Below are 17,139 nucleotides of genomic sequence, written 5' to 3' on the forward strand. Positions count from 1 at the left end.
GCACGTACACGATGCTCGAGGACTTGCAAGCACTTGAACCCTTCGGAAGTCGGGTGCTTAGGACGATCTTTAGCGGTATGCAGAAAAACGGTGTTTGGCGACGAAGGAAGAATCACGAGCTCGTCCAACTCTACGGCGAACTCAGTATCCAAAAGGTGACCTTACCTGAAAGTATACGATGGGCAGGGTATATTGCAAGAATGCTGGACAGCAACCCTCCAAAATTGGTGTTCGCTTCGAATCCGGTTGGTACAAGAAGGCGTGGAATGCAGCAAGTTAGGTGGATAGATCAATTGCGCAGCGATTCGGTGTGCAAATCGGAAAATCGAAAAACATAAGTTTCGCCTCATTGAATTCTTCGGAATTCCGTGGAATTCACTTTCGAATGCCATTTGACGGAATCATTCGAAATATCGCATACCCCCAGTAAAACAGTACGAAGTGTATTGTATCGTAGCTCACAATGTCATTCTTCGTCACAACTACTGTGGAATTCTCTGGGCGGTCACGTTCAGTCATTTTCCTTGCCGTCGTGTCGGATATGGTATGATAAAATTTCCAGTCCTGATGCCATCAGAGTTGGAACCATAACCGATACCATTCACAGTTTTCCGTTCCAGTGGGGGCACCAGTTGTGCTGGAAGTGGTTCGTGGACCATCCATTATTTATGGTGCCTCATGTGAATCGGTTATTGTCATGCATTTTGCACCAACTGAATGGTAGTACCTCCTGGATACTCTACCGGCAGTACGCCAACGAATTCGTTCGGAATTGGTGTGTGTGTGATAATATTTATACTCAATAATTTATTTCCCGTTTCGGTCAGTCATAAAACGGTCCCCTTGCCCCCTCCACGGTATGTCTCAAACCGTCGTTAAAGGAAAAACTGACCATAAATTCTGTACCAACCATTTGAAAGATATCGAGGTATTCTGTTTTTGACATCACCATCATTCTAATTTGTTAAAGCTAAATTAAGCTTTTTTAAACATTTTTTTCACAACATATTACATTTCATTTGCCGTAGCAGTTCAACATGTTTCACCTTTCGATTAACTTAAGGTGATTATAGAATGAAGCCACAACTCGAATTTTCAAGAGCACAAGTCTCGCGAACCGAACAGCGCTCTGCGTTGAAAATTTATCACATTGGTCACCACCGGCAAGCAAGCAATTTGATTGATTTTCAACGCGAACGGTTGTCAGATTCTCCAGTCTTGTGCACTTGAAAATTCAAAGTTTGACTTAGTTTTATAATCACCTTAAGGCTAAGTAGCCCGTCATTCGTTTTGGCAACAATGATGACTTTTCAGCTTGCATTTCAAAGTGATAAAACTCAGTCTCGATAGTTTATATTGACTTGAAAAAGTATCATTGTACGCGCTAACATGCATAGAGTATGCTGATACTTTATCAGCTGTGTCAGTCCAATACCAACTGATTTTCTTTGTTTCCAAATCGTGAGATGAATGAGCAACAATCATCAACGACGCATACAATTTTCAATGACGGCCTACTTCGCCTTAACCTAACTTAACTTCAATATATAACGTATTAATTCACGTAATAGAAGATTGCGATTTTTGTTCTAAGTTGCTTATAACTTTATTCGAAATTTATTTCAATATCTCAACATCGGATATTTTTCGTAAGTAATTAGTACTTTACCGGGGAGGGAGTTTCGGAATCATCTTCAAAATTTTATTTTTAATCCTCTGCAAAGCTGTCTTCCTGGTATTACAACAGCAAGTACATATTGGTACAGCATACTGGTACAGCATGGCTGGCCTGAAAATTTGTATGAAGATCAAATGCTTGTTCTTAAGACAAAGTTTCAGTGCGCATCGTACCTTCGTGCTGTGCGTACACGAATTCTCTCTGGTCTTGGAAGTTTTCTTAAAAAATACCTAAAGCATTAAAACAGTACTTTTCAGTGCTACATAAACAGTACTAATCAGTGCTTAAATTAAAAACGGTACTTTTCAGTGCTACTAAAACAGTACTTTTCAGTACTATTTTTCTATTATTGATCCCTTTACGATCCTTGTTTGGACCCGTGCCTTCGATTTTTCGTTGGCGAAAGCTAGCGGTGGTAATCCTTCTTGGACACCGTCTAGGGAAAAAACCTCTCGAAGGTCACGTCTTTTTTTTTAAGACACTACACGTTAATGCTTCCAGTGGGCTATTTGCCCTTTGAAGGAAGCACCACACTAGACAGCGGCACAGTCGAAAAACATTCCACTCGAAAAGTTTTTCGGTCTGAGGCGGGAATCGAACCAACACTCCCTAGCACGATGCGGCTAAGTGCCTTGGTGACACTAACCGCACGGCTACGAAGCCCACGTCTTTCTCGTTTATTAACTAAACATGGTATCAACAACAAACATAAGGAAGGGTGAATCTCTGAATTCACTACTTCTTTCCAAAAAAGTGGGTTTTAAAACTATCACTACACGTGGCAAGAATGGAAGAAAGGACGCTTCAACGGAATGCGAACTTTCTTCCTAGGGTGAAATGAATAATTGTATCGAAATGAGCAATCAGTTCGATGCTCTAGACAAATTTTCCGAACACCAAATCGAAACAGCCTCTAGCCCAGGCTCTTTGATTCAAGTGAGGAAGCAAAGAGTGCCGCCTATCGTGGTCAGTTGTTCCGAATTTGGGGGATTTAGGCAGGAGATCTTGAACTCCATTAGGGGAATCAAGGTTTCCTTCCAAATCGCAAAGAAAGGAGACTGTCGCGATTTTCCGGAAACTCTTAAAGATCGTGAACTTCTTCTCAGACCTCTTGAAGAGAAGAAGCACAATTTTTTTACTTATGACGACAAAACTGAACGTTTGTTCAAAGTTGTCTTGAAAGGTCTCTCAAGTGACTATAAGTCACCTGAAGAGATCAAAAATGGAATTAATGATTTACTTGGATTTGCCCCAGTCCAATTAATCATTATGAAAAAGAGAACCCAATCTGGCATTGTTCGGAAAGGGCTTTTATTTAGTTCACTTTAACAAAAAAGAACTAAATAATATTAAAGCTTATGAAAAGCAAAACTTATGTTCGATGTACGTATGAAATGGGAACATTTCCAGAAACCTGCAGGAAATTACCAGAACCCCACTCAGTCTCGTCGGTGCCAAAAGTGGGGTCATGGTACAAAAAATTGCCGCATGGATGCGAAATGCATGACTTGCGGAGGTTCTTTTCATGCTAAGGACGTCTGTCCAGTGAAGGAAGATACCACCAAGTAGTCTATATGTTTGAATTGCGGGGGCAATCATAAGTCCAATTTTTGGGCTTGCCCTTCACGCAGGAGAGTCGTTGAGGCTCGTGCCAGGCAGATGAAAGATAATATCCGTTACGATAACGGTCGTTTCCGGAATTTGCCTGGTAGAGTATCGAACAATGCTCATTTTTCAGTTAACGATCGCTTGATTAGGAATCATATCCACCAGGAAGATCATAATCATGCTCATTCACAAACAAATTTTAATCCGTCGGGTAACCGTTCGAATCTTTCAATTTCGTATGTATCTCCCCACAGAAAATCCTTTGCCGATATCGTAGCAGGTAATTTGAACTCATCCCCTATTCGTACTATGAGTACCCATTCTACTTATTCCAATGGGAAATCATCAAATGTACCCACTCCAAGTGATATGTCTGCCTATAATTTTAATTTTCTAACTGAACAATTGAATTCAATGATTGATGCAATGTTCAAAGCCACCACTATGACTGAAGCAGTCCAAGTAGGTGTAAAATTCACAAATCAAATTGTTATTGGATTACGTTTTTCTAATGGATCCAAATAATAATTTAAATATTTTAAATTGGAATGCTCGTTCTCTGAATGGTGAAGAGGACGAGCTGTTTAATTTTCTTACAGCTAATAACGTGCATATAGCAGTTATTGCCAAAAACTTATTTGAAACCTGGATCCAAACTAAAAAAAGATCCTAACTTTTTTGTTTATCGTAATGATCGACACTTGATGGGGCATGAGGGGGTGTTGCAATCATCATTCATAGGCGTATAAAACATCAACTATTTTCGTCATTTGAAACTAAAGTTTTTGAAACTTTAGGTGTTTCTGTTGAAACACAGTTTGGTAAATATACTTTCATAGCTGCCTATTTGCCTTTACAATGCTCTGGACAGCAAGTTAATTTGCTCCAAACTGACTTGCGAAAATTGACTCGCAATAAGTCAAAATTTGTTGTCATTGGTGACTTTAATGCCAAACATCGGTCATGGAAAAATTCTCAAAGTAGTTCCAACGGCAGAATTTCATTTGACGAGTGCTCTTCAGGATATTTCTCAATTCAATACCCTGATAGCCCTACATGTTTTTCCTCTTCTAGAAATCCATCTACGATTGATTTGGTCTTAACCGACTCTAGTAATTTTGTAGTTTTTTGTAGTCAACTGATTACTCATGCTAATTTTGATTCTGATCATGTCCCTGTTACATTTCAAATATCCCATGAACTGATTCTCAATCCTATCAGCGCCACTTTCAATTATATTCGAGCCGACTGGAATTTATATGAAACATTCATTGACTCTAATCTTGATGTTAATATTCCTTTACAAACAAAGCTTGATATTGACAATGCTCTTGAAACTTTAACAAATTTCATGGTTGAAGCCAGAAGCATAGCAATTCCAAAATGTGAAGTAAAATTTGAATCCGTGATTATAGACGATGATCTTGAATTCTTCATCCGTCTTAAAAACGTGAGGAGAAGGCCATTTCAATGCACTCGCGATCCTGCTATAAAAATTATATGGCAGGATTTGCAGAAAGAAATCAAGAAACGTTTTGCACAATTAAGAAACAAAAATTTTGAAAATAAGGTTTCTCAATTGGACCCTGGCTCTAAGCCCTTTTGGAAATTATCTAAAATTTTGAAAAAACCTCAGAATCCAATACCGGCATTGAAAGAGGAAAACAAATTATTACTAGTTAGACAATGACAATTGCGAAAAAGCTCAAAAACTTGCTATGCAGTTTGAAGGTACGTACAATGTTAATTTAGGACTTACTAGTCCAATTGAAAATCAAGTTACTCAGGACTTCGAAAATATTCTCAATCAAGAGAACGTTTTCGAAAATGCTTGTGAGACTGATTTGGAAGAAGTGAGAACTATTATTAAAAAAATCAAAAATATGAAAGCTCCTGGCGATGATGGAATTTTCTACATCCTCATCAAGAAACTTCCAGAGAGTAGCTTATCATTTTCAGTTGATATATTCAACAAATGTTTTCAATTAGCATATTTTCCTGACAAATGGAAAAATACTAAGGTTGTTCCAATTTTAAAACCAGACAAAAACCATGCAGAAGCTTCTAGCTATCGTCCAATCAGTTTGCTTTCCTCCATCAGTAAACTTTTCGAAAAGGTTATTTTGAACAGAATAATGGTCCACATCAACGAAAATTCAATTTTTGCCAATGAACAGTTCGGATTCCGCCATGGGCATTCGACCACTCATCAACTTTTACGTGTAATAAATTTGATCCGTTCCAACATATCTGAAGGCTATTCTACTGGTCTTGCTCTTCTAGACATAGAGAAAGCTTTTGACAGTGTTTGGCATGAAGGTTTGATTGTAAAATAAAAAAAAAACTTCAATTTTCCAACATACATTGTTAGAATAATTCAAAGTTGTCTGTCAAATCGTACAGCAGCATTTTGGGACCAATATCTTATATATAAAATCCCAGAGTTGTCTGTCTGTCAGTAACGCTTTGAAATGTTTCATCGAAAAGTTTCATTGAGCACTACCCGGGCAGAGGTGAATTACAAAATAATAACTATACAATAGCTGATTATGATTTGAGATCTGGTTGTGATATTATATTGATTTCTTAGTTTTTCAGCATATCTTGTCAAGATCATTTTTTGATGCCATATCTCATTTTAATGTTCATCTGACTTTTATAGATTTTATCATCCTGAGATAGTTCAACTCTACAGTAAAAACCATTTGCGATACATTTTTTCTTGTTTTTATTCATATACATGGTGCAACATGACTAGGGCTAATCTACTTGCGTGCGAGTTTTACATCTTGAAATAAATTGTTGTTTTTTGTTTTCATTTTCAATCTCCATAATCAAACATTGTTGGGCTGTATTATTGATTCTAACAACTCTTTTATGCTTACTCAAGTCAAATGAATATAGATTATCATATAGCTTTCTAGTGATCGCTTTTTGTCCAATAATGTAGACTGAGTGGTTTCTATCACACAAAATTAGGCTTATACAATAAAATTTACCATTTATCTCCACCCATGAATCATCATAATTGCATTCCTTACAAATATCTTTTGAACACAAATCTCTTCCATTAATATGAAGTCTGCTATGAAAGCTGAATACCCGCTCATCTATGTCATCATCATAAACAATTGCGTCGCTTGAATTATAAATTCTTGTTGGATCGAATTGTAGTTTTGTATGGTCTTTCATCCATAACTTCTTAACCCAACTCTTAATTGGTGAATTCGAAGACAGTTCTGTATATTGACACAATCTGTTCATGTAATACTTCCTTTCAATTTGTAAAACAGGTTTATTATTACCAGTACGATAGCCCAGTAACAATGCATTTCCTGGAATATAAACAGGTAATTAATATGTATACTAAACTGACTGTCTACTATTTTTGAATGAATAATGGCAAGGAAAACGTGATTACTTAAAACTATATAACTACAGTTAATGATAAATGAGTGAATTTTATAAATACCTGATTCGTAAGGGAAGAGCGAAAAGTTGTATAGCGCTCCAAAATTTCGAACTGCTTGTATCAGATGGCATAACAGATGAACATTATACGTCATATTGTCTTTTCCGTAGAAAGTTTGAAATTTCACAACAAATTGTTTCAAACTTTTATCGCAGGAATTGATCGTAGACTCATTTAGTTTTGGATTAAGCAATTTGTAAATTGCTGATGAAAGGAGCATTACATGATCCAAATATTGTTGAGGCAATACTCCTACGAGAGCTGGATATAAATAGTGCAGCAGCAGGACTTCCCATTCATTGGCCTTATATTTCTTATACTCTTTCAGCCGCCGAGGATATCGAGAAAAGGTAGATGGTGGGCGAAAGGACAAAATTCTTCTTTCAATTACCTCTAACGAGTTGCCAATGTAAAAATCATTTTTATGGTACTCGGATTCTGTCCACATTGTCCACATGTGTTTCATAACTCCAAGCAGGACTGCGTGCATGTAATCAGGAGGAAAAGATTCTATAACATCAAATCCGCTCAGCGATACGAACACTGATTTACCAAGCACTCCAAATCTTTCTTTCCCATCCGTGTGAACTTCATCCATTTGTTTTCTGGTTGTGATGTTTCCACGCTTTGCAACATACTGCTTAACTGGATAACACCTGGATGTACCTGACTCCTTAAGGTCGCCCGGATGAAGACAGTATGTACAACCAAAGTTTCCGTTAAACTGCTTCATATTCTGAACCTTACATCTAGCCACTGAATCTAGATTAACTTGCAGTAATATGACGGAATACGTAATACCATTAATGATAACTCCAGTTTTGGCCAATCTGTTCAATTCTATGCACAGATATTTGAACAAAAGATTGGTATTGGGTTCTCCTTTTGAAAGCCAGAGAGCGTTGACAATAAGGTTATGCTTAGAAAATCGATCCAAAGGAGGAAGATTATTGAGCGTCAGAAATACTGGGTAAAGAGGCTTCTGTGTCGTGCATTTGAAAGCTGCTGCTCCATCAGTGTTGGCGCTCAAAGTAAGAGTTGTGTGTGATGCTCCTTTTAACTTTTGCTGAGCACATTTTCCACGATTTATATCTGCGATTTTTTCGTCGTCAATAACTTTTGCGTGTTGTTCAATTTTGTCCTTATGTTTAATAACTAAATCACAAATCTGTTGCTCAATAGGAATGGTCAAAAAGAAATCATTTTCCGTACAGCCACATATAGGGCACTTGAAACATGCTTCTGGTGCAACTTTTCCAAAATCGAGCTGACAATTTACACAAAAATACACACGATGTGAGTCGTACGGATTCATCTTAAGTAATGCCGAAAACGATGAAAAACTTTCAGGGAAATTTTTTATTCCGGCCACAACATTGAGAAGTTTCAGTAGATCCTCCAACGCTGATTGAGTTAATCCGTGTCGTATGTAGAAGTTAAGGACCATGAACAAAATGTCGGAGCACTCTAAATTAGAGACACATTTAAACTTCTTCTTGGACGCTGAGGGAAATATCTAAAAATCACAAAAAAGTTCTGTTAGTAACGGGAATATTTCAGCTCATCTTTCGAAAGAAAAAGCGTATTGTTGTGCACCGGTAATTCCATGCATTTATTTTATTTGGCAGGTATTCATACATACATTATTTGAATCACTGGAATCACGGCCTGAATATGTGGATTCCGTAGCATCTTCGTACTCGAAGTCATCCAGTTCAAATGATTGATCACTTTGGTAGCTAACATCTACGTTGTTTTGGGGTTCATCATCTTCAAGAAGTTCAGACTGAATCTCATCGAGAGGAGTTGTAATGCTGTCATCCGACAAGTCTGATTCAAGATTATTTTGCTGGCCGGATGAAGCCGAGTCTTCCAGAACATCGTTGATTGACACATCTGAATCGGGTTCTTCCAAACTCATTGGACAATTTTCTTGAAGGTCAATCATCTTGCGCCTTGGCTGTAATTGGAACAGTTAGTAGTTGGTACGAGGCCCATCTGGTCAGATCTAAGCAAATAAAAATACTTACTCTTTTCACATATTTCCCTCCGAAGTTTTCTGCTGCTAAATAATACTGGCGGCGGCGGCGGTAACTCATTGCAAAACTTTTTTTCAACAGATTTTATGCAAAAGATGAACGAAATGTACGCAATGGTCGTGTTCTTTATGACATACAATAACAAACAGATATACAGAGACAAAAAAAGACGATAAGTGGTTTCTGTGCACGAGTACATACACGATCCACGTCACCAATACCACTCAAGAGTTTTGGTGAAAAATATAAACAAAGATCAATTGTTCCCAGTAAATTCAAACGGGAATATTTTTCACCATTTACTTAGTACTTGTGTTTGTGACATCGCTCGGCGAGGGCTCAATAATGTTCGATTTTTTGACAGCAGACTATAGTTGATCTGAGGTGGAATGGTAGTCGTGATTCCATTGCACACGGGAAAAATAACTCGCCTGTTATACGGCCTTCTTTAGCCGAGTGGTTAGAGTCCGCGGCCACAAAGCAAAGTCATACTGAAGGTGTCTGGGTTCGGTTCCCGGTCGGTTCAGGATCTTTTCGTAATGGAAATTTCCTTGACTTCCCTGGGCATAGAGTATGATCGTACCTGCCACACGATGTACGAATGCGAAAATGACAAATTTCTCAAACAAAGCTCTCAGTTAATAACTGTGGAAGTGCTCATAGGAACACTAAGCTGAGAAGCAGGCTCTGTCCCAGTGAGGACGTTGATGTCAAGAAGAAGAAGAAAAAGAAGTGTTATACAAATTAGTAAATACATTTCCATATCGACTAGGACCTACCGTTGTTTAGCGTATCTGATCCACAGAAGGTTTAATTTCAGTACATTTTTTTACTTTTTTATATTTTAAAGTAGACAAAAAATTGAGTCTTTTGCACAGTGGGTCAAGATGGAGAAATCATGGACAAAAATGTTATGATTTTTTAAAAAAAGGTTGATTTTTCAATATAGTCTAAATAAACTTTTTGAATGCTTTTCGACCCAGTTTTATGAAAGTACGCAAAATTTGCAACAAAAAAGGTATATGAGAAAATTTTGCTAATTGCTACCGTTTCCGAGATACAGCGATTTTAAAATTAAATTTACTGAAAATTCACAACTTTTGATTGTTTTTGGATGTTTTTCGAGTTGATAAAATAAAGAATATTTTTTTCTGAATGCATTTTATTTCATGTTCTTATATAATGATGGAGCGTCCTTTTTTGATACAGATTTCTTACTTTTTCATAATGTTTACAATTTTTTACTATCATTACAGTTTGAAAATTGCCTAACTTCTATTTTATCTACGGAAACTGGAATAAATGAATGGTATTTTTGTATTCCCTGAATAGTTATTGCTTTCGAACTTTAAGAAAACATCAGGTATATTTGTGTGAGACAACTGGGCACGTTACTCCTCTACTCATAAAGCTTTTGTTTTCGAATGGAAACATTTCATTATCTTAAATCGATATAAATGCATTTCACGTATTGATTGCTTTATATTCGTTATTTTCTTATTTTTCAACTTTTAACATTTTGTTCCTTATTTTCTTGATAATTTAATATCAAAATATCACAATGTTGAATGTTGAAGTTGTGTTTCGTTAAAAAAAATAAATAAATCATTTTTACAGGGCACATTTTTTTATTTCGCCTCAAACCATGAAAAATTACCAAATCAATATTTTTTCAAACATTTTAGTCAAAAACTATCTGCTCTTTCAGACAATGAACAAATTTCTAGGCTTATGAGCCTCGAAAAACATTCGAAAATGACCGAAAATTGAAAATTATATCATAATTTTGTATTAAAATCGCTGTATCTTTAAAACGGTAAAAGTTAGTCTAATTTTCCCTTGTAACTTTTTTGTTGTAAATTGTGCATGCTTTCATAAAATCGAGTTGAAAAACATTTAAAAAGTTTATTATGACCATTTGCAAAAATTCATCTTTTTTTAAAAAACCATAACTTTTTTGTCCATGATTTCTCCATCTTGACCCACTGTGCAAAAGACTTCATTTTTTGTCTACTTTGACATATAAAAAAATGAAAAAAAAAATCAAAAATACGATTTTTGAGAAAATTGATTTTTAAGCTTTATTTTCGATATATAAAAAATTACAACATTTTTTTTTACAGTGTATATTTTTTTCCAGATAGTCCCAACAATAACCTAAAACTTTGCGGAAGACACCAATCTGATCGGACAAACCGTTCCTAAGTTATATTTTTTTGAAAATTATTAAGGATTTTTTTCTTAGGCCCTTCTCAAAAGTAAGGCTAGAGTCAAAATGGCCAACCGATGATGCAAAAAGGCATTTTTGGGCGTAAAGAAAGCATGTGGGGGAAGAGGTGGTAAAATGAACACCTTAAGGAAATCATCTTATTTCTGATAGAAAAACGAGAAATTTGTATAGTTCTATCGCACAACATCAAAAATAGGGATGTAATATATAGCAACGACATGGATTCATACTAAAATAGCTAAATTTTCACATATTTTCATCGCTATCAAAAAGCGATGCAAATGTTCATTTTACCTGCACTATGTGGGTAAAATGAACAGCGGTTGGTGGTAAAATGAACACCACGCAAAAAACGTGAGCAAAACAAATATTTCTGATAATTTTCGTTGCCCCACCGAAAATACATCCATTAATGATTGTAACCCATTCAAAGAGAATTCTAAAGGTCTCAGATTTGACATCATATCATAACGATATTCACCTCACTGAAAAACCTCAAGTCTTCCGAGCTAAAAGTTACGTCAGTTCTAATTTCCAAACGTGGTTTTATAAAATTTTAGTTTTCGTTGATATTTTCACTTCAATTGATCTACGTATCAACTCGAACACTCAGATTTATGCTCTACATCGTCCGTGCGTGATAAAAAATCATCGAAATTTGTTTTTTCTCTGTAAAAGGCACGGTGTTCATTTTACCACCCCTGTTCATTTTACCACCACATCCTCTGCAAAATTTCATCCAAATCAAAAAATATAAAAATGAAATTTGGGAAAAAAGTCGTCATTTTCTGTGGAACCGCTCAGTTGCAGTATTTATGACTAGAAACATGCTTGATTTGACAAGTTTCGCACTGTACTTTTGACCACACTGTGTTGTACGGTGGGTGTCACGGATTGAAATACAATGCTTTGTAGTAGATGCTACTATGGACATGGTCACATATACTGCACTGCTCAGTGATTTGTATCAGATTATAGTAAACTTAACAGATTTTTGTGATCGGTTGAAAATCGTTGGTGCAGTTTTTAATTCTAACATGGAATCGTTAGATTATACAATAAAATTTGTTTGCGTTTGTGGAACTACTTTGAGATTTCGTTTCAAGGCTCAATCATTTTTTTTTGTGTTATATGGAATGTTATAGTTTTTTTCCGTGTACATCAATGTGTGCACAGCACACGACGATCCAACATCGAAAAACTATGATATTCAATCATCATGAAGCCGAATCCATTTTGTTTTTCTTTGTCACCTTCTCGTATTCAACGCATTTTCAACCGCAAAAGTAAGAACTTGTTAAATAAATTCGATCTATAAGTGGTTTTTTACTGTTAACATGGGAAAAACACGTAAAAATATTAAACAAAAAAGTGATGCTAAGAAAGCAAATATGGAAAACATGAAATTTATGGAAAGCTTGGTAAGAACTTCAAATGCATTTTTATGCACTCATATTTAACTTATGTTTTACACTTTCTAAACAGCAACTAGTTGCCACACCGATCTCAAAAACAAAACCCAAAAAGAAATTGTGTACCAGCATTAATCCTCCGGTCAACTTATCATCGCCGGTCAAATCCGTTGTTCTGGAGCAAGGCATTGCAGATACCGTACCGACATCTGAGGCACAGATTTTCGAACTTGGAACGACTATTGCTGGGGACCTACCAGTCAAAACAATCACTGTCCCGACAGTTGAAACCGGTATGGACATTCCAGAGGTCCTAAGGGTTGACTCCAATGCACCCCCATTTCAGCCAACTTTTGCTGGACATGATGTCTCAATAATTAAAGTGGTGTTGGACTGCAATGAAGCTGCCAGCGAAGAATGCGTTGATTTTGAAGACAAACCGCTCGAAACCGCTCCAGATCTCAACGCTGTTCTCGTACTCCAGCATCGGGTGGCAATGCTTGAATCGGAAATTGGAGCACTTCGGCGAGATAACGCTAAACTACGATCGTTAAACATGCGGCTCCAGGAAACCCTTGTTGAGCGGCCAAATGGTACATCATTTACCGAAATCCCTGGATTTCCCGACGCAAAATGGTTGTTAAGCGTCTCGCAGAATGCTCAGGACAGCGATTATCTCTTTGTCAAGGAGTTAGTTGTTCGTCTATTTCCCCTTGGTGTAGGGAATGCCACTGTCTCTGGGCATCCATCGAACAACCCATTTGGACGAGGAATAAAGAATGGGCTTGAACCCGACGCTCGAACTAATGTTGGACGACTGGATCCAGTCAAAGTAACGTACATCAGAGGTAATTTAAGTCCATTTATCAATCATAGGAACTTAAAAACTATAATTTTACATTTGCAGACCGTCTCTATGAAAGAAGAACTATTCTTCAGGACGAATTGGGAGTAGCTATGCAGCGCTCTCGGAAGACTGCAAAGCACATCGCTGCCGTTATTAATAACAATCCATCTCTACGCACCTTGCGCCAAGAATAACCTGCCGGATCAGAAATCATTTAAATTTTAATTTGTTTACCAGTCTTTGGAAATACTGTTTTGTTAAATGTATTTCTGGAATTGTTTTAACCCGTATGACGTATGAATTTAGTTACGTTTTAGTTTGTTTTTGTCCGTTGAGTTGTTGATTTCCAATGTAGGTGGTTTCTTCAAATAATTTTGAATAAATAAAAAAATGCGAAAAAAAAATTAAGTTTTGAATGAATGAGAAATTACCAAATATGGATAACTGAATTAATTAATAAAATAAATAAATAAACGAACGGTGTGATATCAAATGTGAACATCAAATTATGATCTGCATGTGGCTTCCAAAACTATCAAATTTAGCTTTTAATTAGATATAGAATAGCTAAACGAGATGTTTTGACAACCGAAATGAATTGATCTTAGTGAGATATTATAATTACTCATTATGATTTTTATTTGATAGTATGCATACATTTTTTTGATATTATTTTTGATCTTTTATCTCTTATGTCAAACAAATGAATAGCTGTTTCTGTTCTTCAGTTATTCACTTTCCAATAACTATATATGATGTTCGTGAGTTTTTTCCACCTGCTCGGGTACAATTACAATTAAAGAGCACTACAGCGGTCACTTTTAATATTAGAACATTACAATTGCAAATTATGGTGCACTACAATAGCTCTTTGACAGAATATTCTGGAGCTTTCTGGAACATCGGTCATTCCAATTCGTAGAATATTCTCGAACCCTTCACTATTGTCGTCTGGTTAAGGATCAACTTTAAGCAAATTGTGATTCGGTCGAACTTGAATCGGGTTGCAGTTGAACATGTGAAACGGGTCTCTCCACGTCCAACTCAGGTTCAAAAACGAGTTCGACATATTTGAAAGCAAGATAAACATGCATAAGATAAATGTGCGCCAAATATTCGAGATTTGTTAACTTATAGTGAAACCTCCATGAGTCGATGTTCCATGACTCGATATCGACTCATGGATGCATACTTAAATTAAAATTTAGACCGGTTTAGTTATCCTTCGCCAAACCACCCTTCGGGGAATTACATACATTTAGGCGTATTCTCCAAATCAGCTTGAAATCGATATCTGGGTTAGAACAACTTTAACAAACATTAATAACAAATAAATCTTTCTGGAATTTAGGGTAAACATACCAATTTAGGGTAATTAGCCCTATATTTAAACAATATCGAATAATATTCAATTTGATGGGCACAGTACTCTGTTTCCGAATACAATGAAGAGAACGGTTGTACATAACTATGTATAGTCCTGCAAATGACTTCAAATGATTTTGAAAACATATCTGCAAAGATCAAAACATATCTGCAAAGATCAAAAAGTCAAAACGTAACATTAAACACTTTAATTAAATATAACTTAAGAAGACCACTCTTGTGGAGTGAAATAAAGTAAATAAATTATTCATTCTAGAAAATCAACTTTTCGTCCACATAAACCCAAAGGGTGATGGGGTCAGGATATGTAGGATCCTGTGGATGTCCTTGGGCGACTTCTAAGGATATATTTGACCAATCCTAAGCATCGGACTTGGACCCATTTTATTTTTACAACTCTGGTGGAGCGAATTTAGCGAAAAAATGATTTATTCTAGAAAATCAACTTTTCGTCCACTTAAACCCAAAGGGTGATGGGGTCAGGATATGTAGGATCCTGTGGATGTCCTTGGGCGACTTCTAAGGATATATTTGACGAATCCTGAGCATCGGACATGGACCCATTTTATTTTTACAACTCTGGTGAAGCGAATTTAGCGAAAAAATGATTTATTCTAGAAAATCAACTTTTCGTCCACTTAAACCCAAAGGGTGATGGGGTCAGGATATGTAGGATCCTGTGGATGTCCTTGGGCGACTTCTAAGGATATATTTGACCAATCCTGAGCATCGGACTTGGACCCATTTTATTTTTACAACTCTGGTGGAGCGAATTTAGCGAAAAAATGATTTATTCTAGAAAATCAACTTTTCGTCCACTTAAACCCAAAGGGTGATGGGGTCAGGATATGTAGGATCCTGTGGATGTCCTTGGGCGACTTCTAAGGATATATTTGACCAATCCTGAGCATCGGACTTGGACCCATTTTATTTTTACAACTCTGGTGGAGCGAATTTAGCGAAAAAATGATTTATTCTAGAAAATCAACTTTTCGTCCACTTAAACCCAAAGGGTGATGGGGTCAGGATATGTAGGATCCTGTGGATGTCCTTGGGCGACTTCTAAGGATATATTTGACCAATCCTGAGCATCGGACTTGGACCCATTTTATTTTTACAACTCTGGTGAAGCGAATTTAGCGAAAAAATGATTTATTCTAGAAAATCAACTTTTCGTCCACTTAAACCCAAAGGGTGATGGGGTCAGGATATGTACGATCCTGTGGATGTCCTTGGGCGACTTCTTAGGATATATTTGACGAATCCTGAGCAACGGACATGGACCCATTTTATTTTTACAACTCTGGTGGAGCGAATTTAGCGAAAAAATGATTTATTCTAGAAAATCAACTTTTCGTCCACTTAAACCCAAAGGGTGATGGGGTCAGGATATGTAGGATCCTGTGGATGTCCTTGGGCGACTTCTAAGGATATATTTGACCAATCCTGAGCAACGGACATGGACCCATTTTATTTTTACAACTCTGGTGGAGCGAATTTAGCGATAAAATGATTTATTCTAGAAAATCAACTTTTCGTCCACTTAAACCCAAAGGGTGATGGGGTCAGGATATGTAGGATCCTGTGGATGTCCTTGGGCGACTTCTAAGGATATATTTGACCAATCCTGCGCATCGGACATGGACCCATTTTATTTTTACAACTCTGGTGAAGCGAATTTAGCGAAAAAATGATTTATTCTAGAAAATCAACTTTTCGTCCACTTAAACCCAAAGGGTGATGGGGTCAGGATATGTACGATCCTGTGGATGTCCTTGGGCGACTTCTAAGGATATATTTGACGAATCCTGAGCAACGGACATGGACCCATTTTATTTTTACAACTCTGGTGGAGCGAATTTAGCGAAAAAATGATTTATTCTAGAAAATCAACTTTTCGTCCACATAAACCCAAAGGGTGATGGGGTCAGGATATGTAGGATCCTGTGGATGTCCTTGGGCGACTTCTAAGGATATATTTGACCAATCCTGAGCATCGGACTTGGACCCATTTTATTTTTACAACTCTGGTGGAGCGAATTTAGCGAAAAAATGATTTATTCTAGAAAATCAACTTTTCGTCCACTTAAACCCAAAGGGTGATGGGGTCAGGATATGTAGGATCCTGTGGATGTCCTTGGGCGACTTCTAAGGATATATTTGACCAATCCTGAGCATCGGACTTGGACCCATTTTATTTTTACAACTCTGGTGGAGCGAATTTAGCGAAAAAATGATTTATTCTAGAAAATCAACTTTTCGTCCACTTAAACCCAAAGGGTGATGGGGTCAGGATATGTAGGATCCTGTGGATGTCCTTGGGCGACTTCTAAGGATATATTTGACCAATCCTGAGCATCGGACTTGGACCCATTTTAGCGAAAAAATGATTTATTCTAGAAAATCAACTTTTCGTCCACTTAAACTCAAAGGGTGATGGGGTCAGGATATGTACGATCCTGTGGAT

General features: G+C 36.8%; 1 protein-coding gene across 1 annotated transcript; it reads left to right on the forward strand.

Annotated features, from left to right (window-relative positions):
• Positions 1-12,418: 12,418 nt before the first annotated feature.
• Positions 12,419-14,065, forward strand: LOC110675115. Its single transcript, XM_021839492.1, has 3 exons — positions 12,419-12,448; positions 12,513-13,287; positions 13,347-14,065. Exons 1-3 carry the CDS (start codon positions 12,419-12,421, stop codon positions 13,478-13,480), a joined length of 939 nt encoding a protein of 312 aa, XP_021695184.1. The 3' UTR covers positions 13,481-14,065.
• Positions 14,066-17,139: the final 3,074 nt, after the last annotated feature.

Source organism: Aedes aegypti, chromosome 2 (genome assembly GCF_002204515.2).
Source record: "Aedes aegypti strain LVP_AGWG chromosome 2, AaegL5.0 Primary Assembly, whole genome shotgun sequence".
NCBI lineage: Eukaryota > Metazoa > Arthropoda > Insecta > Diptera > Culicidae > Aedes > Aedes aegypti.